Here is a 25636-nt window from a genome sequence, read left to right on the forward strand (position 1 = left end):
ATATCAATTAAATCTTGAATATTATACTCAATATTAAAGATTTTTACAGTTAAATCCATTAAATCTTGAATATTGCACTCGATAATAAAGATTTTTACGGTTAAATCAATTAAATCTAGAATATTCTACTCAATATTAAAGATTTTTACGGTTAAATCAATTAAATCTTGAATATTCTACGCAATATTAAAGATTTTTACGGTTAAATTTAGTAAGTGTGTACAACAGTTACACTCAAAATATTGTCAGAATTATTTTTATATTAAACCACAAACTGTCTCCAGGCTTTTCTGTGGGCTGCCAGTTTGCATCCTCCCAAGTCAGGTCCGCGTCCTGGAGTTCTGACGAGAACTGCCGACGAATTGTCAGCAGTGGTCGGGAACCTGATGCCTTGTAAAAGAGGCAAGCTTGATGGCGGCTTTCGGGAGGCATAGACAGTACATGGCCAAGCCAACTGAATAGCCTTTTCTTGACGACAGTTGTGACCAAGATTTGCTGCGTCCTTCGCCTTATCTCTTCATTCCTCACAAATTCAAACCACCGCACGCCTAAAATTATTCGCAGACACCTATTCTCAAAGCTAAGTAGTGCTCTGGACCTTGTAAGGTGCCATGAATTATTATTATAAATTTAGTTGAACGAGGAATAATTGAAAAGATTAGGAAGAGTTCTTTACGGTGGTATGGACATTTGGAGCGAATGGATACCGAGAGAATGACTAAGAAAACATATGTGGCGAATGAGAGAGGGAAAACAGAACGAGGACGACCGAAAAAGACTTGGCTCGATCAGATCAATCAGAACCTAAAATCTGGCAGTGTCAAAAGTCTGCGTAATCGGAGGGCATGTATGACTAGACTGTATGGATGTAAAGGAGGCGAGAAGTGTATGTCAGGACAGAAGAGTGTGGCGTTCCATCCTCTCTGTCTACCCCTGCGGAGAAACGGTGTGATGGTAGTAGTAGTAGTAGTAGTAGTAGTTGTTGTTGTTGTTTCACTCCCGTTGTTCGTTATGAATGGCGTCACCGGGGAATACTGACAGCAGATTTGGCTGGGTGAATAACGCCTCCATAGCAACCGCGGTGGTTGCTAGGATGCCGTTGCTAGGCCAGGCCGTAGTCAGTGGCGAGCACAGAGTGTTCAATCAGGGTAGGGAGTAGAGTAGGGTTGTAAGATAGGGTAGCCAATCCTTAAATTATGTAGTTTATTTAGAAAGAATGGATATTTAAAAAAAACTAACTAACTAACCATCACGCTTCCCCGCAGTGGTAGGCAGAGAGAATCGAACGCCACACCACTCTGTCTTTGCAAACATTCTTCGCCTCTTCTACATTCATGCGTCTCCTCATACATACCCGCCGATTATTACGACTCCTAACCAGACCACTTTCAAGTATTTGGCATACCTGATCGTGCCAAGTTTTCCTCGGTCGTCCTCTGCTTCTTTTTCCAACTACATTCGCCTCATAATTTTGTTTAACGAATTATGCTCGTTATGAGATTTAAAAAAATAATCACACCTATCACACCGCACCAATCTGAATGTATTTATTTGATACACAAAATAAATTAAAGTGTTTTTAGCTAGAAGTAACCAAAATCCACTAATTGATAGAAAATCTGTGTATTCGGTGTGACATTATCCAAAGGTGGTAACTTGTAGGCTTGTCCCGCATGCCGCCTGGTATGCAGATGAGTTCCTTCCGGTAACGAACGTTCTGCCCTTGTTCCAGCCTGAACCATGGCAGAAGCGATAATAAAGAGAAACAAATCTGTGTATTCGGTGTGACATTATCCAAAGGTGGTAACTTGTAGGCTTGTCCCGCATGCCGCCTGGTATGCAGACGAGTTCCTTCCGGTAACGAACGTTCTGTCCTTGTTCCAGCCTGAACCATGGCAGAAGCGCACTCCGCCGTCGCCTTCTCCTTCGCCATCACCCACGAGGGATGGGACGTGAACTTCGACCGGGAAGTGCTCTCGCTCGTCTGGGAGTCTGGAGTCCGCTCGTGGAAGAAGAGGCTCGCCAGATTCAGGGTATGTACCAATTCATTTATACTGTTATTCTCCATTATTTTTTGACATTGTCTTCAAGGTCTGAGGTCTAGGCATTTGCGGGGTTACGACCGTCATAGGCTGGTTTTAACACTCATCTTAAAATAAAAAAAATCGACATTTAATTGTTCCTGATGGGACACAAGTTTACACTTTGGAGTAACTGCGCTATGCGCATCGACTCCTTTTAGAAAATTGAAGTTACTTTCACTCTCTCTATATTAAGGAAAAGTCAAAGCATACACTTTTGTAGGGAAAGTGGCAAATTAAAAACCCTACGCGAATGTAACATTCATCAATTCTACCCATGATTGACAACCACACTACTCAAAATCAATTCTCAATATGTATATGATCCAATTTCGAAACGTTGTACTTGAATTACTAGAATTTCCACTAGAGACATCTATTGGTGAGATGAAGAAGCTTTTTTATTGATCAGAAACTTTTATATTTGTATGTACAACACAAGTATTTGGACACACTCAAAATGTTGTACTCGTTTTTTCCATAATTTTTTGACATCTCAACATAGATGAAGAAGTATTTTGAAGTCTGGGCATATACGGGGATTACGGCATCATAGGCTGGTTTAGGTGACCATTTTACACACGTGTTACAGTCATAAATTTTACCAATGATTGACAACCGTACTACTGATATTTTTGGAACTTAAAAATATATTGATCAATCTCGTGGCACAGTACGTGTGAAATTAATACAGCTATCTATGTTGGAATGAGGAAAGGTTGTCAATCATGGGTAGAATTGGTGAATGTTACACGTGTGTAAAGTGATCACATAATCAAGCCCATGACAGGTCGTAAGCCCCGTAAATGCCCAGACTTCCATATTCTTATTCATCTTTGTTGTGATTTCAATTTGTTTTTATTTTTAATGTATTTATTTTGTGTGAAATTTTTTGTCACATTTTTTATGTCGCTAAATTTTATTATTTTGCGATACGATTTCGAAACACCCTGTTCGGATTTTAGCGCTAGATTTGGCCGTATCTAATTAGGGGCAATCCCACTCCAATTGGACGCCTGTGTCTCCCGACTGCAACCATATTGACATTCACAATGACAATCGAATCAAACGCGAATATCAGATACATCCCAGTTGTGCTTTTAATGATTGTGACCTACGGAATTACAAAACAATTGTACGGCGGGTACAGTCCCCGTCGCATGGGGATTGTCTCGCCATAGGGTGCCAGAGATAATAGGCCCCATACACGCTTCCTGTCGGGATACATACAAACTAGTGCAAACTCATACAAACTAGTGCAAACACATACAAACTAGTGCAAACACATACAAACTAGTGCAAACACATACAAACTAGTGCAAACACATACAAACTAGCGCAAACACACACAAACTAGTGCAAAAACATACAAACTAGTGCACACACATACAAACTACTGCAAACACATACACATTAGTGCACAAGCACTATTTTACCGGACCCGATACGGGTTATTTCTGCTAGTTCGATGAGCCGTTTGGTTTTATTCACAACATTTTGAGTGTGATCATTTACAGTGGAACCTCTCATAACGAGTAATTCGCATAGCGTGCATAAACAAAAATAAAAGTTACTCTCTGAACGAGCGTCATTTCGCATAACGAGTTACATAGAAGGACAAGTCCCCTTTCCACGACATACACTTGTGAGCCAGGACTTCCGCGCTAGTGCATTAGTTTATATTTCGCTTAACGAGTAATATTCCGGAACGAATCGTACTCGTTATGAGAGGTTCCACTATACTTGTTAACAAATCTTTGTGAACAAGTATTCGGACACACTCTAAATGTTGTGAATAAAATAATTATATGCTGCTACTACTACTAGTACTGCTACCATCACGCCGTTTCTCCGCAGGGGTAGGCAGAAAGGATGGAACACCACACTCTTCTCTCCTGACATGCACTCCTCGCTTCCTTCGCATCCGCACATCTAGTCATACATGCCCTCCGATTACGTGGACACCACCAGATTTTAGGTTCTGATTGATCTGTTCGTGCCAACTCTTTTTCGGCCGTCCTCGTTCTGTTCTCCCATATATTCGCCACATACATTTTTTAGTCATTCTATCGTTTTTGTTACTATTATTATTTACGTCATTATACTTTGATAATGATGTCGAATGAATCGAAACACGTTTTTATTATTTTTATTTTTATTTTAAAGAAAAAAAATTGTGTTTTTATTATTTACAAAAATACTTCAATTTCATACTAAGCGGCTCATTATTAGAAATAGGTATCAAATTGTGGTAGAGTGGGTTCGAACCGAGAAACTCTTACTTAAGAGTTCGCGACACTAACCACGGGACCACAGCCCGACGCAATAGATTTTAATCAGTAGCAGTATTCACAAATTAAAAGTTTTATTAATTACAAATGGTAATGGATTTTGTATGTGCGGACAGAGCGTACGTGAAAAAGTAGTTTAGTTTGAACGTTTGTTAACCGCTGTCCAGATGAGTTTATTCGAATTGTTACATTGTACACGTCTGTTTACTGCATGCGATAAATTAGTGAAAACATGTGTTAATGGGCGTGGACGCCTCGTGACCACCTGTGGCTAGAACGGAGGGTAAGCGTGTGACCCAAACTTACAATGTATGTAGATTGTTTGGCTATCGCGGGCTCTCGAATGGTGCATTTCCTCTAAAGCAGTGTCCCGCAAAGTGTGAGCCTCGGCACACTGGTGTACCGTGGTGATTAGCTGGTGTGCCGCGGAAAAAGTCACCGATAACGATAATTCACGGAGCTAAAAACTGATCGGACATTAAAGCTGAAATTTTCCGAAACAGATCTAGCACATTTTGGGCTGCATATAACATATGAATGTCCACTGCTTTCAAAGCGTGCCATTCCAATTCTTCTACCATTTGCCAAGACGTTCTTGTGCGAATTGGTATTTTCGACTCTAACTACAACCCTTTACACTCTGACCATTTTTCTAATAACTGATCAGATACGCTGATCAATAAAATGCGACGTTTTTCTACCATTAAAATAAATATTTTGGTTCCCTAATTTTGGGACACTCTGTCTGGCAATTCGTATGACATGTTAAATAAGATTAACTGTATTTATCTGAAATATTTTTTAGTAGAATATACTTGGGTGATAGAGAAATCAGTGATTACAGTTATATCTGCGCCGGGCCAGACATTGTGGCCCACGGAGCTGCCTACTAGAATCTTACGGGCCATAATGTCTGGCCTACAGAGTGGTAAGAGTTAAAAAAAGAAAGAACGTCTGTGGACGATCAACGAAAAGACGAGGGCAACTTTATCAACAATTGCTCAAAATTTTGATCGGCTGTGCTCAGTTAAGCAGGCTTAGATATTGCATTAAACAAAGTATGTAATATATATTTTCGCGTTGTATTAATTTTAATAATCAATCAATATTAAATAACCTTTGTTTTTATCTTTGGTGTACTTCTAAAATTTCTTGATTTGGCAGGTGTGTACCTTGAATAGAAAAAGTTTGATGAACACTGGTCTAAAGCAGTGTATCCCAACGTGGGACGTGCGCCCCATCGGGGGGCAATTTGAATGTCTTGGGGGGGCAATGCGCAAATCGTTGATACTTGTTACATTGTTGTCGAAAAACGCATTTAAAAAAAATATATTGCAACTCTGACTTTTGGAGAACATGATGGCAGAACTTGAATATTTGTTTTGTTTGCACTTTTATATATTATATTTCCATCTGTCACTATTATATCTTTAGTGACAGATGGAAATACTAGCCCAACTAAAAATGATGATATTATTTTTTGACATCTCATCAAAGATGAAGAAGAATGTGGAAGTCTGGGCATTTACGGGGCTGACGACCGTCATAGGCTAGTTTAAGTGATCACTTTACACACGTGTTACATTCACCAATTCTACCCATTATTAACAACCACACTACTCAAATTCTTGGAAGTTTTATATATATGTATGAACCAATTTAGAAACTTTGTTCTTGAATCACTAGAAATTCACTAGAGACATCTATTGGTGAGATGTAAAGAAGCTTTTTACTAAGCAGAAACTCTTTTATTAGTATGTGAGGTCCGAATCCTGGATTATAATCACACAATATAGATCACAGAAAATATTTTCTGTCAAAAAATAATAAGAAAATAACTCCTGTAATTGGAGAAAATCCAGATTTTGTGAACAAGTATTTGGACACACTCAAAATGTAAAAATGTTGAGATTACATTCAGATACTTCGCACGTGTGTGATTGACTTGTTCGTTCGTTTACGTTTTGTAAAGTTTATAAACTCATTTTAATTATATGTAATTCCTAACCTCATGGAAAAATGAATAGTAAGAATGTGAAAAAAAGTTCGTTAGTATTCAGAAGATGGCTTAAAGATTTTAATAATTTTTTTAATAATTTTTTAAAATATTTTATTATTTAATTTTTCTCTTGTTAATTATCTACAAGGGTTTATAACTTTTAACAATACAATAAAAATGTACTTATTATACAATAATAATAGAGAATGTTTTCGCCGTGTTAGGGCGTGTATGAGGTCATGAAAGAGGCAAACAATGCTCTCAAAGAGTGGCGTTCTATTCTCTCCACCTACTTTTGTGGATATTCGGCTCGATGGTTAGTCATTAAATGTTAATTTTTTAAAACCATATTATTAATTGAATCGGCATTAACTTTGTGGTAATCGGCGGTAACATGTTAATTATTTAAAAAAAAATTAAGCACTTGTTTAATTTCATCACATTCGACTATTTTCGAAAACTACTGATGTTCTCATCTACATGTGAAAATTAAAATTAAAGTTTTACTTTTCACCTGTAGATGAAAACATCTGTGGTGTACGAAACTATTCGTATGTAATGAAATAAAACTCATTATGTGACTTTTTTCGAAAACTACAGATGTTTTCGTCTACATGTGAAAATTAAAATTTATGTTTTACTTTTCACCTGTAGATAAAAAATCTGTAGTTTACGAAAATTCATTCATTCAAATCCTTATCCACAACCCAATGGTGCATAGGACACTGCATCATACAAACGCAGTGTTATCCTGATCATTAACACATGAAGGGAAGGTGATCAGCCCTCCGCTTCAGGTACCAGTCCAGGGTAATATTGAATAAATATTAGAGTGAAAAAATCACTCATATTTATTTGACCCTCCCTGGGAATCGAACCCGGGACCTCCAGTACGGTAGCCGAGCGTGCTGACCATTACACTACGGAGGCGGACAAAGTTTACGAAAATAGTCGTGCGTAATAAAACTCATTAAGTGGTATTGTTTAATTAATATATATATATATATATATATATATATATATATATATATATATATATATATATATATATATATATATATATATATATATATATATATATATATATATATATATATATATATATATATATATATATATATATATATATATATATATATATATATATATATATATATATATATATATATATATATATATATATATATATATATATATATATATATATATATATATATATATATATATATATATATATATATATATATATATATATATATATATATATATATATATATATATATATATATATATATATATATATATATATATATATATATATATATATATATATATATATATATATATATATATATATATATATATATATATATATATATATATATATATATATATATATATATATATATATATATATATATATATATATATATATATATATATATATATATATATATATATATATATATATATATATAAACCAAATGGTATCATGATAGGTAAATAAAATATAAGATTATAGTCTTTACCTATATGTACAGTACATCGTAATAGTTTGCAAGGGCAATATATGGATGTCTATAATATTCTGTAGCAAGGTAAATTCGCTATATTGACTACCGCTATTCGCTATATTGACTACCGTCAATGTTATATTAGTATTCAATGGCAGAAATAATGATCAATGACAATAAACGCCTTTTAAAAAAACTAAATAAATAAATATACTGGCGGGATTTTTTTGGAAGATTCAGTTATTACACTAAATAAAATTTGATTAACCATCACGCGCTTCCCTGCTGAGGTAGGCAGAGATAATAGAACGCCACACCAATCTGTCTTTGCCAACGATCGTCTCATTCACGGAATCGCTTCATACCACATTCATGGATCTCCTCATACATACACTTTGTGATTTAGGTCAAGTATTTGAAATACTTGATAATGTCAAGTTTTTCTCGATCTTCTTCTGCTTCCATTACTAACCACATTCGACTCATAAATTTGTTTTACTATCCTTTATTCACTCATTCGATTCACGTGCTCAAACCATCTCAACACACCTTTTTCGATTTTATCGATGATGCTTATCTCAGCCTTGTATTCCTTCTTTATATCATCATTTGAACATCTATCATACAGCTAACTAGCTAACTATCCATCACGCCGCTGCCTCGCAGGGGTAGGCAGATACAATAGAATGCCACACCACTCTGTATTTTCAAACATTCTTCGCCTCCTCCACATTAATGCATCTCCTCACACATCCCCCGACGGTTATTTCGACTTTCCTAAACTGACCGCTTTCAAGTATTTGACATACCTGATCGTGCTAGTTTTAACGTACATCGTATAAAGTTGATCGTACAACGTTTTCAGTCTTTATAATGCAATAATTTATAATGCCGTAGTGATCATGTCTTTAAGAACAGTGTCCGTCGATGGTTGCTTGTCGTTGGAAGGGACAAGGTAGAAAGTGAATTAATAAAGTCCAGGTGTAATTATTTTATTATTAAACCTTTATACTGTAAATTGTAATTGTTAGTGTAATGTATATAATCTAATAATAATAATAAAAAAAACAAATAATAATAAATAAAAAAAAATTGTATTTTAACATGTAAGAGCCTGAAGAGATTAAATGCCTAAAGATCCGTAATACATATAGTAAAAAATGTATCTATGAAATACTTAAATAAAATTTAAAATTTAAAAGAAAAAAAAGAAAATATAACCTGAAAGTGCCATTACGATATTCCGCGGAGAGCGGGTCGTCAGAATCACGCCAAACCACAAGGCCATCGGCTTTATATCCCGGTGTGTAAATAACCTCAGAAAGTATTAAACGTAATAACCTTTCATTGTTTCATTACATAAAAATGTATAGGGGCAAAGTCTATTGATTACGATTGTACAACATGACGATTGAATTTGAGACACAACGATAATCCAACACTCGCACCTAAGCAAATTAATATTATGAAAACACACAAAAGGCTGTCACGTGTGGAACAGATAAATCTGGGAGATGATCTCTTGCGAATGAAGCACGTTGTGCTAACATTGACTAATACGGTATTATCACTCGGGAGGAATATCTTATTAACTCAACCCATAAAGTATTGTGTAAGACTTGTTTTGTATTTACAGCAGCCGATATAATCAATATTTTCATTCATCATTTTCTTTTGCAAAATTCACCTCCGTTAAAACGTTGTTTTCGTAAGTTGATAACGAATGACGTCACATAAACGAATCTAGACTACTACTGTTACAACTCTATAAAGCAGATACCAAAACATCATTTGAAACACAGATTATAATGTTTATTTACTTTATTGCCCCGGACTGGCACCTGAAGCGAAAGAATATCATCTTGCCTTCACATAATTAACAATCAACTTTACATTGCTTCAGTTTGATGCGGTACTGTATGCCTCAATTATGCCGTTGAGAGTGTATTTATATATATATATATATATATATATATATATATATATATATATATATATATATATATATATATATATATATATATATATATATATATAAATACACTCTCAACGGCATAATTGATATATATATATATATATATATATATATATATATATATATATATATATATATATATATATATATATATATATATATATATATATATATATATATTTGAAGCGCCAACTTTTCATCTAACTGCTTTGTTTCAAATCACATTATGTTTTAATTGTCAACGTTCATATCATATTAAGACCGAGGAAAATTTGGCATGATCAAGTGTGTAAAATACTACAACTCGAAATAATCGGCGCGTACCTACGTATGAGGAGATGCTTGAATGTGGAAGTGGCGATGAAAGATTGCAAAGACAGAGTGATGCGGTAATTCATTTATCCTCTTTGCCTACCCCTGCGGGGAAGCGACGTGATGGTTAGTTACATAGTTAGTTAATTCTTGATATTTCATAATTTGCACTGCGTCGACCCACTGCGACGCGTTTGAGGCGCTAAAAATAACTACTTAATGTTATGAATTGTGTAACTGAGTGTTCGTTTAAGAATAATTTTGAAGAAGTGGTTTTGATTCAAACTAAAAATACCACTTTAAAACGTGGTACGATATTGCTGCTATAGGCACTTCAACCACGTTTCTTGCTTATCCGTTTGAATACGCTGAAAACCTTGAAGTCCCCTCCGTATATAAAACGTTTTCGAAACTCTTTTCAATTAAACTTTCTATGGCGTCTTCGCAAATACATATTTGTGTCGCCTACTTTCAAAATCCGCCAGATCCAATTTTATAAGATTTAAAAATAAATACTCTATCGGAATGCCAATTGTGGGTTTCATTGTTTAAAATACAAACATACTTGAAAACCGTGCTAAAAAATACTTAAAAACAGCGTTGTATTTCAAATTTCGCTATATTTATGGAACTTGCCTTCTGACCCATATCGGCCACTATTAAATAAACATTACAGTGTAAAATCACTAATATTTATTTTCACCCCCCCTGGGAATCGAACCCTGGACCTCCAGCACGGTAGCTAAACACGCTGACCATTACACCACGGAGGCGGACAAAAATGACATCTAGAAATCCTAAAATGAAATGCGTCCTCCTCTCTATCTCTGTCGGGCTATCAGCAGACCAATTATCCTCTCCACGGGCATCACTAATGGCAAATTGGGTCTGCACTCAATTATTCGATTATTGACAAAACAAATGATGGGATATCTAATCTACTGTCATGGACAACATACTTATACTAGAGAGAGATAAAGATTGATATATTATATTGCTTTCAATCGTGTACTTGACAATATACACGCTAACTTACTAGCTATGTAACTAGCTAACCACCATGCCGCTTCACCGGAGGGGTAGGCAGAGAGAATCGAACGCCACACCACTCTGTATTTGCAAACATTCTTCGCCTCTTCTACATTCATGCATCTCCTCATACATACCCGACGATTATAACGACTCCTGACCCGGCCGCTTTCAAGTATTTGACATACCTGATTGTGCCTGAAGTTTTCCTCGGTTTTCTTCGGCTTCTTTTTCCAACTACATTCGCCTCATAAATTTGTTTAACCGTTCTTTCCTCACTCATACGTTCCACATGTCCAAACCATCTTAACGTACCTTTCTTTTTTTTTATCGATAATGCTTATCTCAGCCTTGCATTCTTTCCGTATTTCATCATTCTACATCTATCAAACATCGAAATAAATTGAATAAATTAAAAATGAATTCTAATTGTATTAATTTAAGCGGTGTATTATTTATTATTATTTGTTCGTTTGTTTTTTTAATTATTAGATTATATACATTACATACAAGAGATAAATTATTATTGCGTCTCTTGTATGTAATGTATATAATCTAATAATTAAAAAAAAAAAAAACAAGTAATAATAAATAAATAATTAAATAAAAATTGTATTAACATGTAAGTATTTCGGCTCAACACAGGCCATGCCTAAAGAGCCGTAATACATATCGCTCACTCCTTTCAAGAACGTCATAAATCAAAAATCGTCATTTTTCAGTTGTGCATGTTTTCGGAATGCCCTGATAATGCACTATATCCCAGCAAAAGAGGCATATTTTTAACTTAATATTTACTCGCTACAGGGCCGAAAGTGTTGTTTTTGCATTGAGAAGAAAAGGTACTGTTTAATTATTTAAAAAAAAATACTAAATATTTTTCAAATGGAGAAAAAACCATCATGTTTTACTTAAAAAGATCTGTCGCACAGTAAAAAGTTAAGTAAGTGGCTTGATATTTATTTTTAATACATTGTATCATATTTTTATACTTTAAAAACGTTCTCCAGAAAAATCAAGTTTTTTGATTTATGACGTTCTTGAAAGGAGTGAGCGATATAGTAAATGTATCTATGAAATAAATATGTATCTATGATGTATCTATGAAATAAATAAATAAATAAAATAAAATAAATACAAAAATTATAATAATAATTGCACATAAGATATTGTTAGGGTTTTAAGTGGGATTTAATATAAATTTTAATGCAGACATGGGATTTTGCAGGTGTATTTGAACAATGTATGGGTAAATCGTTATCTATTCACTGTAATCAATTACCGGTAGCGACAAACCGCTTCTGTTTCCACACCACTCCACATATAGCCTGACTTTCTTCGGCCCATTTCGGATGAAAACGTGTTTATGAGACATAAACGACTGATATTCTAGATTCCAGCTTTAGTTTTGCTAGAATCATCTAATAATTTACTTTTAATTAATTAATTAATTGATTTCATTTATTTATTTAAATATATTACATACATAAGTTACATATATGTATAATATTCCCGATGAGTGATTTCCATTACTCATTTTGGGACATGGGATTAAGGTTTTTAAGAAAGTAGACTGAATGCAGTCGAAAAACTCTCAGAAGAATGTGTAACAAAACGATGTATGATAGATGTGCGAATAGTGAAATAAGGAAGGAATGCAAAGCTGAGATAAGCATTATCGATAAAATCAAGAAAGGTGTGTTGAGATGGTTTGGACTTGTAGAACGAATGAGTGAGGAAAGAACGGTAAAACAAATTTATGAGGCGAATGTTAGCGGGAAAAGAAGCAGAGGAAGACCGAGAAAAACATGGCACGATCAGGTATGCCAAATACTTGAAAGTGGTCAGGTTAGGAGTCGTAACAATCGGCGGGTATGTATGAGGAGATGCATGAACGTGGAAGAGGCGAAGAATGTTTGCAAGGACAGAGTGGTGTGGCGCTCTATTCTCTCTGCCTACCCCTGCGGGGAAGCGGCGTGATGGTTAGTTAGTTAGTTAGTTTGGATTAAGGTTTTTTTTTTCCCTCTCACATTTTTTTGCACCCTGCTTATATATGCAAGGTCATGTTACGGGTACGGGATTCTTGCACTTTTGCTTTAGTGCTTTCGGGTATGCATTATCTGGGAGAGAAAAAGAGGTTAGAGCAGCGTTCAGCCGCTTCACTCCACTGCATTGAGCTCCGTAAGTATTATCCGGCTCCGACGTTTATCCTCCTTCATTGTAGTTTTTCATCTCCAAAACTAAACTTTCCAGGTAGTCCATGTATAATTTTGAGACGACTCCGCTTTTTTGCATCTCCTGCGGGTTCAGGGAGTCGATGTTGTGAGCATCACACTCCATTAAGATTAAGGTATTAAGGTTAGCTAGACTGAAAATCAAATAGGAAAACACAGGGCAGAATGTAAAATATAAAGCATTTAATAAACGGGTATAGTGAAAAGGCATATAAAAAACATAAGGTAAGAAGCATGTTTAAAGGAAAAAATGAGAAAATATAACTAATCACTTCCACAAATTTCTTTCCATAAAATATTTTTTCATTCCATTCATTTCAGATCCCTGACTGGGTTCTATTTTACTCGTATAATATATATGTCAGGTCTCTGGTTAATTTGGGCATAGGCGAAATATTGCAAGAGCTTTTCTCCAAATTTTTTTTTTTTTTCCACATCTATTTTATTATATAAATAAATACATAAAAAATAAGATAATAAGACGGCATTATTTTGTACTTTCATATTTTTTTATAATTTTTCATATTTTTAAATGTTAGTAATATTAGTATAGAGCCACTCACCGTTGTCTATCGGTTTCGAGACGTACCCGTCCCTTCGTCAGGACAATCTTTACACCAGCATGCAAACAATACTACACGTCCTTTCCATAGCACTGTTGGCACATTAATAACTGTATGAAATGTTTATCACACGCGATTTTGGTCGTTTATGATTTTTTCGAGCGCCTAATTGACGCCAAGGCAGCGTGGGGCGCAAGACAAAGGGTGAAATTAACGAAATAATGATCACAAAATAAAACGTCAGAGCTGATTAGCACTGTTGATTGGTTCCCTGCAAAGCGGAGTAACAAGTTTCATATATACGTATATTGAAAGCTCTCCCAACCTCATTACCGGACCCGATACAGAAGCGTCTAGGCTTTCTGACAGACCCCTCTTGCAAAGCAATTTCACGTAATGAACTAAGTTGCGAACATTATTAGTAAACGTTTTACATTTAAACGAATTTACAATTAGTAGCTTTCAATGTCCCTGCCACTGCCAATCCAAATAAATAATACATACATGTACAAGACTAATGTTTTAATTAAAATCATATGCGCTGATGTATTTGATATTTGAATACATCTTCTTCCTGGCTCCATCCCAACTTATCATCTTTGTAGGCTGTTGGGGACAGCTTTTCTCGTCCTCAGGTTGTAGGTCCTTCTATCATATACAACGTCACCTAGATCATGCCTTAGAACCATGTTATCTTTCCGCAGCATCCATGATTTTTTCGGCCTTCCTTCAGATTTATTTCGAGGAAGATCCATGGCGATCGCCTGGTCTACAATATGTTCAGGTTCTCTGCGTCCTATGTGCGTAATTGCCTCTTCTATACCTTTCTATTGGTATCAGTTACACCCAGGCTTGTACGAATGCGTGAACTCTTTATTTTGTCTCTAAGGGACTGTTCCGTGTCTGTCTGCTATGCTGGTCGGGGTTGTGGGCATCTGTGTACCGGCCAACGTCGAGTCGGAATCGGATCTATCTGACTAATTGAACTAAACACTAATCCCTTTCACTGCCTACACTGGGGTACTTCTAGAAAATTTGGTGATGGACTTACAATCTTGTATTTATTTAGATTGGCAGTGACAGGTGTATTGAAAGCTTTTAAATGTAAATTCACAGTAAAATCGGGATACAATTTTATATTGTTTCGCATTTTCAATAAATTTCGCAACTTAGTTCAAACAACAAAAAAATGCTTAGCAAGAGCAGATCTGTCAGGAAGCCTAGGTGCTTCTGTATCAGATCTGGGCATGCGGCGGGACAGCTTTCAATGTCTTTAAGGGACATTCCAGCTTTTCAGCAGTTTCTAGTTGCCTAGAGTAGATGTTATACATCGTCCAGCATTCAATGATATTAGAATATTATATGTAAATAAATCTTTCGAAACAACCACCTATGGTTTGAATTGTTATTGTAACTTTTCGAGGTGCTGAATATATTTAAATTTTGAATTCCACCAAGCGCTGTCCACGATCAGCGAGGCACACGCTTTGCATTATTTAATTGGATTCGTTCATACCGAGCCTTGAGGTGTCAGCATAAATTTACGAGATTGATTGTCTGATCTGCTCGCTGTTTATTTAGCATAACGCTTCGGATCCGCGAGATGAGCCACCCTTGCTAAACGTGTGATTTGTCGAAGAAATATTTGAATACCTTTACATTTAATTTACTCTTTAAACTCTTAATGCACGTACGTTGATAGTTAGCCCCACGTTTGAAGCGTAATGATTATTTTAAATTGACTTTATTGATTGTGCGCGGTGGCTTTGTTTAAAATGTTGATATTCAATCTAAAATTTAAAAAAATACTCACAATCTTTTCATTAATTGACTCGGCAGTCATTTTGTAGAAATTAATGACTATCCATTTTAAATTTAAGTTTTCTCTGTTTAACCCTTGTTACTCTAATAATCCTTGTTAACCCGCACCCAATGGTGCATAGGGCACTGCATCGTATTGAGGCAGAGTTATTTTGATTGTTACTTTCATGAACGCAAGGTGACCCTACGCTTCAGTGACCAGACCAGGTTGATAATAATATTTATCTTCTCCCACCCCGTTGGGAATTGAATCCGGGATCTCCAGCATGGTAGTTAAAAACACGCTAACCATTACACCACGGAGGCGGGTACTTTTAGTTTTACTATTTCTTATCATCTATTGTGATACGTACTTCGATGCATTCCGCATCATTTTCATGTATCGTAGTCGTACAGGAGAAAGTGACCAACTACCAAAACGTAAAATGTTCAGGAGGGCTATTCAAATCACTATTGCTTGGCAAGAAAATAAACACCAATGCAGTTAGTCATTTTTATCTAGTCAGTATATTATACTTCCAAGTTTAAAATCCTTTGGGATTTTTTCAGGGCAATATTAAGCTAGTAAGATATCAAATAGTCAATGGTCACGTTTTTGTAAAACAATGCATTTGGTCACTTTCTCCTGTATGACTACGGTATAATCGTACTGTGTTTTTAAAATCATGCGGAATGCATCGAAACATAGATTGAAAGCTGTCCCATCGCATTCCCAGATCAGATACAGAAGCATCTAGGCTTCCTGACAGATCTGCTCTTGCAAAGCAATGAAAAAAAAATTGCGAAATTTATTGAAAATATGAAACGAAATTGTATCTCGTTTTTACTGTGAATTTACATTTAAAAGCTTTCAATATCACTGTCACTGCCAATCTAAATAAATACAAGTTTATAAATCCACCACCAAATTTTCTAGAAGTACCCCGGTGAAGGCAGTGAAAAGCATTAGTATTTACACAAATGTTTAGTATTTATACAAAATTCAGTGTCAAAATAGATTTTAATAAAATAGTGGTATATACCAAGTAAAACAAATTAAAAACACAACTTTTTCTTGAATGTTTTTCGCAGATACTTTGTGGCACATTTTATAAACTTTGTTTTAACCACTATTTTGTTATTAGTACACTTTGACCTACCGGTTTCGACAAGAACCTTGTCATCGTCAGGGTTTATTTAATCCTTGTCGAAACCGGTAGGTTAAAGTCTACTATCAATAAAAAAGTGGTCAAAACAAAGTTGTTTAATTTTATAAAGTTTAAAAACACAACCTTTTCATCAATATCTTACTACTCGAATCCTTACGCCGGCAATGGTCCCAAGCGCTTGTTGCATCAGGAGAATTTACTAGCACCGAGATTGATGGTTTCCTCTTCATATGTACACATTTTTACATCGGACATGCGACATAGGATTTGATTTGCAATTTGGTCGTCTATTTTGATTCGTTGCAGCTGGTCCCTACGCAATCTATTGACGACTCATATGACGGGAAATATGATCCCGGGATCCCGAAGGACTTTCAGTCCCGCGGAATCTGGGATTACAACATGGAAATTTCAAATTGGAAGTGGATATTCGTAATCAGAAGTTTGAAATTTAAATTGGAGTTTCGATAGCGGAAGGGAATTTCTCACATACTATGCATTTCATCCGAGCACTCGATAGTACACGAACACACAACGTTAATTAAAAATTTATTGAATTTTTTATTGATCGATATGTAAAACTCCATTTCAATTTGTGTATTAATTTTAAATCAAACACAGATTTTTTGCGTCTACTAAGTTATATTTTATTAACAAAAACACATAAAAAGTTTATATAGTGACAATTGTTTCGCCTAGTTATGGCATTTTCAAACGACATTCGTTTGAAAATGCCATATCTAGGCGAAACAATTGTCACAATAATTTTTTTAAATGTGTTTTTGTTAATAAAATACAACTTGGAAGACTCAAAAAATCTCTGTGTTTGATTGAAAATTAATATGTAAATTTATTGTATTTGTTAAAATATTGATATTAAAATAGCACTTGTATGTAAATATAATATTGTGAATGAGGACACTTGTTTTTTACCACTCGAGTTATATTTATTTTGACGATTAGTTTCGGAAGCTCCATATGCTTCCATTTTTGGGTCTGAATATAAACTAAATATTATCTGAGAGGGGGGGGGGTGAGTCTGGGGTGTTTGAGAATAATGGGGAAAATGAAAAGCAAAGGTAAAGAATTTTGAAACAATATATTATGTATTCATTCAATTATTATTTTAATTTTTTATATTAGAAGTCATTCATTATTTGGCCTTTGTGTGGTACTGGGTATAATATAATGATTTGAGTTTAATAAACGTATTTTTTTTAATTAAAATTATTGTTATGTGTACTTAACATCAGTACCAACAGCCGCAGCCGTTGTGACGCTTTATACGAAAGAAACCACAGAGAAATATAAAATTTTTCCTTATTTATTTTTTTTTACAAAAATGTTAATAATATTAGTATATAACCACTCACCGAGATTTTTATGTCTACCTGTTTCGAGACGTACCCGTCTCTTCGTCAGGACAATCACTATTACAGCAAAATATTATTAACATCTTTGTAAAAAAATAAATAAGTAAAAATGCCTAACCACAAAGTAAATGCTTTAAATATTCATAATATTGAGAATATCAAAATATTATTTATTTCAAATTTCTCATTATTGTTGGAAAGTTCGTCAAGCGGCTCGCGTTTTATGGGTTTAGGCACATGGTGTTTGGGCCACCGCGCCACATAAATTGTGATTTGATCAGGGGGTCGTTTTGCGGACCCAAGGTCAAATTTCAACAGGATTCGTGAATACGTGCGATGGGTTCTTATTATCACCGGCGATATTATATTGTTCACCTCTATTTATACTTTGGAACGTTGACGTCACGTTTCAATGACAATATAAGGTGTTTTATAAAAGGTAAACAAAAATTCCCATCGTATTTTTAAACACTCAGTCGCTACTGTGTTGTTAGAGTGTGGCAGTATTTATACTTATTTTATATTTAAAAAATAACCATACTTTCAACACGATACTCAGATAATAAGTTATATTTAATGATTCACTTACATTTCTATACTTAAATACTTTTAATTAATAACGACTTTATTATTTTAGTTTCGGTGTGTTATTTTTGCGTGTTAATTAGACTATTTTCGGTTGCATTATTTTTCATATTTCAGTATCCATTTCCATATTGGGTATTTTATTATTTTTTAGTAAATGTACATTTAGAACAAAAATAAAATTTATCACAAGTTTATACGAAAAAAAATCGTCACTAAATTATACTTTCAATACAATACGGTCAGGTTAAATATAGATTTAATGATACACTTCTATGCGTTTCTTAAAATACTTTTGATTATACTAACTAACTAACCATCACGCCGCTTCCCCGCAGGAGTAGGCAGAGAGAATAGAACGCCACACTACTCTGTCTTTGCAAACATTCTTCTCCTCCAACACATACACGCATCTCCTCATACGTACCCGCCAATTATTTTACCTACCTGATAATGCCAAGTTTTTCTCTGTATTCATCTGCTCCTTTTGCTTTGGGGGTTATTTTATACATTTTAGACATCTCACGAGATGTCGAAAATGTATTAAATAACTCTTGAGCGGAGATAATCCAGATTTGTGAACGAGTGTTTGGACACACTCGAAACGATTTCGAGGACCATATCGATATCTGGAATATGTCACTTCCTTACTATGAAAAAACAATATTTCATAAACTTTATAAAATAAAACAACTTTGTTTTAACTACTTTTTATCAATACACTTTATCCAACCGGTTTCGACAAGAACCTTGGGTTTATGTACTAAATTCTAAAACATTGAAATACTCATGATGGCAAGGTTCTTGTCGAAACCGGTTGGATAAAGTGTACCAATAAAAAGTGGTTAAAACAAAGTTGTTTTATTTTATAAAGTTTATAAAATGTGCCACAAAGTATCTGCGAAAAACATTAAAGAAATACAATATTTCAAGCTTATGCATAGTTCCTTGTGTTTTTATATGTGCATCCTTGTTTAGATAAATACCGAACCAATAATATACTTTAAAAGAGAAAACATATTATTTTATCATGTATGCATGTATTATATTATGTAAAAATTAGCTACAGTCGTTAATAAAGGGGGGAAAATGTCGTAAATGTCGAAAAATGGTGAAAAGTTACTACTATTTTTTAAATGAAATGCCCTGCCGACAATTTCGGCCACCTCTGCTTGAATATGTAATGTTTATGTGAAGATGTTGTGTATTTCAGTTCCAAGTACAATATGTAAAATCAGCCCGTTTATCCAAACGAGTACACTTTTATATAGATCTGAGCTCGTATTGAAAAGTAATGTACCTGTATATTATTATTGTACGAGTACTTATCGATTCTTCCTATGTATAACTCGCTCGGTACAGAAAACGTTGTGATTTTTTCTCGGCCGGTCGTGTCATGGATTACCTCCGCCGTTCGTATGCTTACCTGGTATGCTCCCCATTTACTTATCGATTTTAACAATTATAAATACAAGTAGATTTTTACAATTATAAAATCTAGTCGAAATAATCGGCGGGTATGTATGAGGAGATGCGTGAACGTGGAAGAGGCGAAGAATGTTTGCAAATACAAGTGGTGTGGCGTTCTATCCTCTCTACCTACCCCTGCGGAAAGCGGCTTGATGGTTAGTTTGTTAGTTAGTTAAACACGCGTATTGAAAATCATATATTAATTTCATAGTGTCCATTGTCAAGTTTCATATGAGAATGTCTTTTTTAAACTTTTCATTTGTGTTTCAGCCTTGTTTGCCTTAATCCCATGTCCCAAACTGAGTAATAGAAATTAATGATCAGGAATATTATATATATGTGACTTTTGTATGTAATATGTTTTGAAATTAAATAAATATAATCCCGGAAAATGCTTAAACACATTTGTGTATAAATATATATATATTTTTTTTGTACTTCGACCTCTCAGCATAGATGAATAAGAATATTGATATCTGGGTAATTTCATGGCTTATGACTTGTCATAGGCTGATTTACCAGCCTATAGCAGATCACAATTTCTGTAAATATTCAAACTTTCATATTTTTCTTCATGAATGTTGAGATGGTAATGTATAAAAATAACTCCTCGGTGGTCATACCCAAATTTGTGAGCAAGGATTTGAACACACCCGAAAATGTTTTAAATTATTTTTGAAGTTTAAATTGTGATCATCATTGTATGTATTAACGTGATTTTTTTTATTTGAATTTTATTAAAATAAACAAGAGGACTCGATTTTCACATAATATACTGTATTTCCATACGGAAAAATCACAAGTTTTCGTAGGTATCTTTTATGTGCACACAAATAGCATTAACATACTTTTCTGAGCGAATGGTATAATTGTAGTATTTTGGTATTTTGATAAAAATATAATGGTAAAAAAGACCGATTTAAAAGAAAGTATGTATGTGTGTAAAAAAATCACAATGTTTATCTGAAACCACGATATTTAGTAATATTTAGTTTTGACAAAGTTAGTTTATGCGTAAGTAATAAACAGTGTTTTGTCCGCCTCTATAGCGGAGTGGTTAGCGCATTTGGCTACCACGCTGGAGGTCCCGGGTTCGATTTCCAGGCGAGGGACACAGTAAATAAGTGGCTTATTTTCAAGTAAATATTTATTTGACCATTACCCTTGACTGGCACGTGAACCGCGGGACTGATTACCTTGCTAAATACTAAATGATCAAATTAAAATTAAATCAGTTTGATGCAGTGCCCTATGCACCATTAGTTGCTGATAAGAATCCGTAGTAATCAACAGTTCTTTTACATTCTTCCTTTGTTGAAACTGTATGCCTAAAACTTTATTTATTCGATGGCCCGCTATGTTATTTTCATCAAACTCAGGTGACATTTAACTTTATTGATTTTTTTTCTTGAAACACTGTTTTTCTTATAAATAAGTATATGAATTTGAAAAAAAAATGATACCGAAAATTAAGGAGTTAAAAAATCTGGCACGTTTGGCGTCTCGCGCAGTCGCTCGCTCACCGAATTGTGTGCTTGCGAGCGACCCCTCAATCGATTATGCCTAGTTCTATCATTTAAAAAAATGAAAGGTTAATCTGCTTTTTCTTGTACTGACTTTGTTGTTTTTCGCTTTGCAGAATAGCATCCACAATGGCGTTTACCCGGCCCAGCTCAACTCGTTGTGGGCCGTCTGCGCGGTGCTCATCGCAGCCCACTTCGCCGGCCTCCCGCTACCCTTCGACGTTGTCAACAACATACTGGGATACATCGACAGGTGACTTTACCCGCATTCTTACTGTCCACATATATGTACATAATGTTCTTATTTTTCGCCTTGTACTACCGACATATCGCTGGCTAAATGCCAAAGGGCCACAACGCAAAAAAATTAAACTCTTTATTCCTAAAATGGTATCTAAACTAACTAACTAACTAACTAGAGAGACTTTGCAAACATTCTTCGCCCCTTCTACATTCATGCATCTCCTCATCCATACTCGACGATTATTACGACTCCTGACCCGGCCGCTTTCAAGCATTTGACATACCTGATCGTGCCAAGTTTTCCTTGCTCTTCCTCTGCTTCTTTTTCCAACTACATTCACCTCATAATTTTTTAAACCGTTCTTTCCTCACTCATACGTTCCACATGTCCAAACCATCTTAACACACCTTGGTATCTAAATCGTTAACATATTCACATTCGAAAGATAACCATGATTCTAACGTTAGAAATGGACATTTCTAACGCTAGTATAATTGGTGTCTTTTTCGAATATGAAAATGTTGACGATTTAGATACAATTTTTGGAATTAAGAGTTTATTTTTTTGCGTTGTGTCCCTTTTGCATTTAACCAGCGATATCGTCATGTTCTCACTTCTCGCCTTGATACTATCGACATATTCTCATGTTCTCCTTTCTCGCGTTGGTTCGACGACGTTCTATCTGCGAAAAAATTTCTCGTTACCGTTTTTTTCTAAAACGATAATTTTAGTATTTTCGATAGATTTGTTACGTAGGCTCTGTGTAAAACGATCCTTTGACGGATTTTGATTTAATTAGTGATGCAACTGATGGAGCTTTACAGAATGCTGAAAATCACGTACATACCCGCTAGACGAGTTATTCCGATATTTACAAAACCTATTTTTTTGATCCTGCATACAAAGGCTTTAATCGTTACATTGTTCGGAGCTTTTTTCATACAAACGTTTCATTTTTAATTAGATTTCAGTTTTGGACGGAAATTTGTCGGTGGAACTGCATTTTATGCTCGTATCTACGCGTATAATACTATATAAGTACTCTATTTACTGGTTGTTTTTTCCACACATATTTTATTTGACCATTTACCGGGTTTCATCACTGCCGATATCATCATATGGTTCCAAATCGGTCAGCAAGCCAGGTCGCTGATCAAATAAAATATATGTTGAAAAAACTATACAGTTCTTATTTTATTTATTTATTTATTTGGGACAAAGGTCCCGGAACTCACTCCATGTCAAGCTTTTTACTAAAAAAGTTATATTCAAATATCATTTAAATATTCATTACAATACAATATGTTATCATTTTGATGAATTATAGAATTAAAGATTGTAATTTCCCTAAAAAAACTTAATTTCCCTAAAAAGAAGTGCCGAAAAGCCGTTCAAACTTCCCTAAAAAAACAAAATTTCCCTAAAAAAAAGTGCCGAAAAGCCGTTCCACCGTTACATGGGAAAAAAATAGCCCTGCATAAGTCATAAATATATAATATTCCCGATGAGTAATTTCCATTTCTCAATTAATCATATAAAATGCACTTCCACCAAGAAATGTCACCACAAAACTTCAATCTGATATATAATTGAGAATAGTCAAAAATATTCTAGCCGTGTTTAAAACTGCTATTAAAAAAAAACGATATTCGAAATAATTTCCAGATATAGCTTTGTCGAACCAAGATGACGATTTTTGTCCCTCTCTACCCTCTTTTAGCGACGCAATTACTACAGCGAATTGGTTGAAAAAAAAACTACATGAACTAATTTAATCAACCCTTGCAAATTTGCGTCCAGGGATTTAATCAGAAAACTTATTTAGATGCAGTGGAGTTTGTTGAACGAATCCGTATAAACGAATCGAGGGTTGGCTAGTCCAGTGGGAAGGGTTGTATATGCCGTTAATTTAATCAATCTCAAATTATTTTTAGACATCTCAACATAGGTGAAGAAGGATATGGAAGTCTGGCCATTTACGGGGCTTATGACCGTCATTGACTGGTTTAAGTGATCACTTTACACACGTGTAACATTCACCAATCCTACTCAAATTCTTAGAAGTTCTCTATATACGAGTATGATTAAATTTCGAAACATAGTGCTTGAATCACTAGAATTTCACTAGATACATCTATTGGTGAAATGAAATAAGCTTTTTGTTGAGCAGAAACTCTTTCATTTTTATGTTAAGTCCTGGATTATAATGGCATACATGAGAAACGCTAGAAATTATTATTTTCATTTTATTATTTTAGCTTAAAATTTGACGAGTCAATTTATTTACAACATTTTGAGTGTGTCCAAATACTTGTTCACAAATCTGGAATATCTCCAATCACAGGAGTTATTTTTCATATTGTAATAACTAACTAACTAACTAACCATCACGCCGCTTCTCCGCAGGGGTAGGCAAAGAGAATATACTGTATTTGTACTGCTGTCTAGTTCACAAATGTCAAATATTATTGACGTACGACTCCATTTGCAAAAATTAAGATATCTTCTGATGGAGTTATAACATACTCCATAAACCGATGAACGTCGAATTTACAGAGGTTCTAGACGTTTTTGCGGTATATATATTTTTACCTTTGCTTGTTTCGAGTGCACCGCCGGACGATAATGCAACAAATTACTGCGTGCAATACAAAACCTGGTTTCGTTTCACAACACGATTCGAACCATAAGACGTGTAAAACGAGTTCTCGCCACAGTAGCACCGCAATATAATGAACTTATTTATACTCGTATGTGGCCAATGGATGCACCTAAAAGTAATCGTTACTTTTTGGTCACCCGATTTGATGGTATTCCTTATTTTTCTCTATTTATGTGTTTATTTGAAGCTTACGTTTTTGATACAACATTTTAAATTCGTCCAAATACTTGTGCACAAATCTGAATGATCTCAGTTTAGAAGTTATATTTTACATTGTTTTGGACATCTCAACACACATGAAGAAGAATATGGAAATATGGGTAAATAATAATATAAAAAAATAACTTCTAATTGGAGATAATCCAGATTTATGAACAAGTAGGTACTAAGACATACTCAAAATGTTGTAAATAAATGAACTAGTCAAATTAAAAGTTTAAATAAAAATTTTAAATCATTATTTCTAGAGTTTCTCAAGTATGTGAATATAATCCCTGATTCAAACCTCACATACAAATGAAAGAGTTTCTGCTTAACAAAAGCTTTCCTCATTCCACCATAGATGTCTCTAGTGACTGTCGCACGCTGTGTTTCGAGTTTGAGCAATATATCTAGAAGTTTCAAGAATTTAAGTAGTTTGATTGGCAATCGCGTGTAGAATTGGTGAATGTTACAAGTGTGTAAAGTGATTACTTAATCTATCCTATGACGGTCGTTAGCTCTGTCATTCATATTATTCTTCATCTATCAATATAACTTTTCTTTGTGAACGGGTATTTGGACACACTCAAAATGTTGTTTAAAATAATCGT

General features: G+C 34.5%; 1 protein-coding gene across 2 annotated transcripts in view; it reads left to right on the forward strand.

Annotated features, from left to right (window-relative positions):
- The window catches only part of whd (carnitine O-palmitoyltransferase whd), a 99999-nt gene that overhangs the window by 17193 nt on the left and 57170 nt on the right, over positions 1–25636 (forward strand). For both annotated transcript variants that reach the window (XM_088260970.1, XM_088260971.1), the window contains exons 2-3: positions 1885–2033; positions 22035–22171. In XM_088260970.1, coding sequence (XP_088117096.1) covers positions 1893–2033; positions 22035–22171 — 278 coding nt within the window. In that variant the 5' untranslated portion in view covers positions 1885–1892. The remainder of the gene's footprint in view (positions 1–1884; positions 2034–22034; positions 22172–25636) is intronic.

This window comes from Brachycentrus maculatus, unplaced genomic scaffold, assembly GCF_059751285.1.
Source record: "Brachycentrus maculatus isolate JH-2025_06_01 unplaced genomic scaffold, ASM5975128v1 h1tg000144l, whole genome shotgun sequence".
NCBI classification, from domain to species: Eukaryota; Metazoa; Arthropoda; class Insecta; order Trichoptera; family Brachycentridae; genus Brachycentrus; species Brachycentrus maculatus.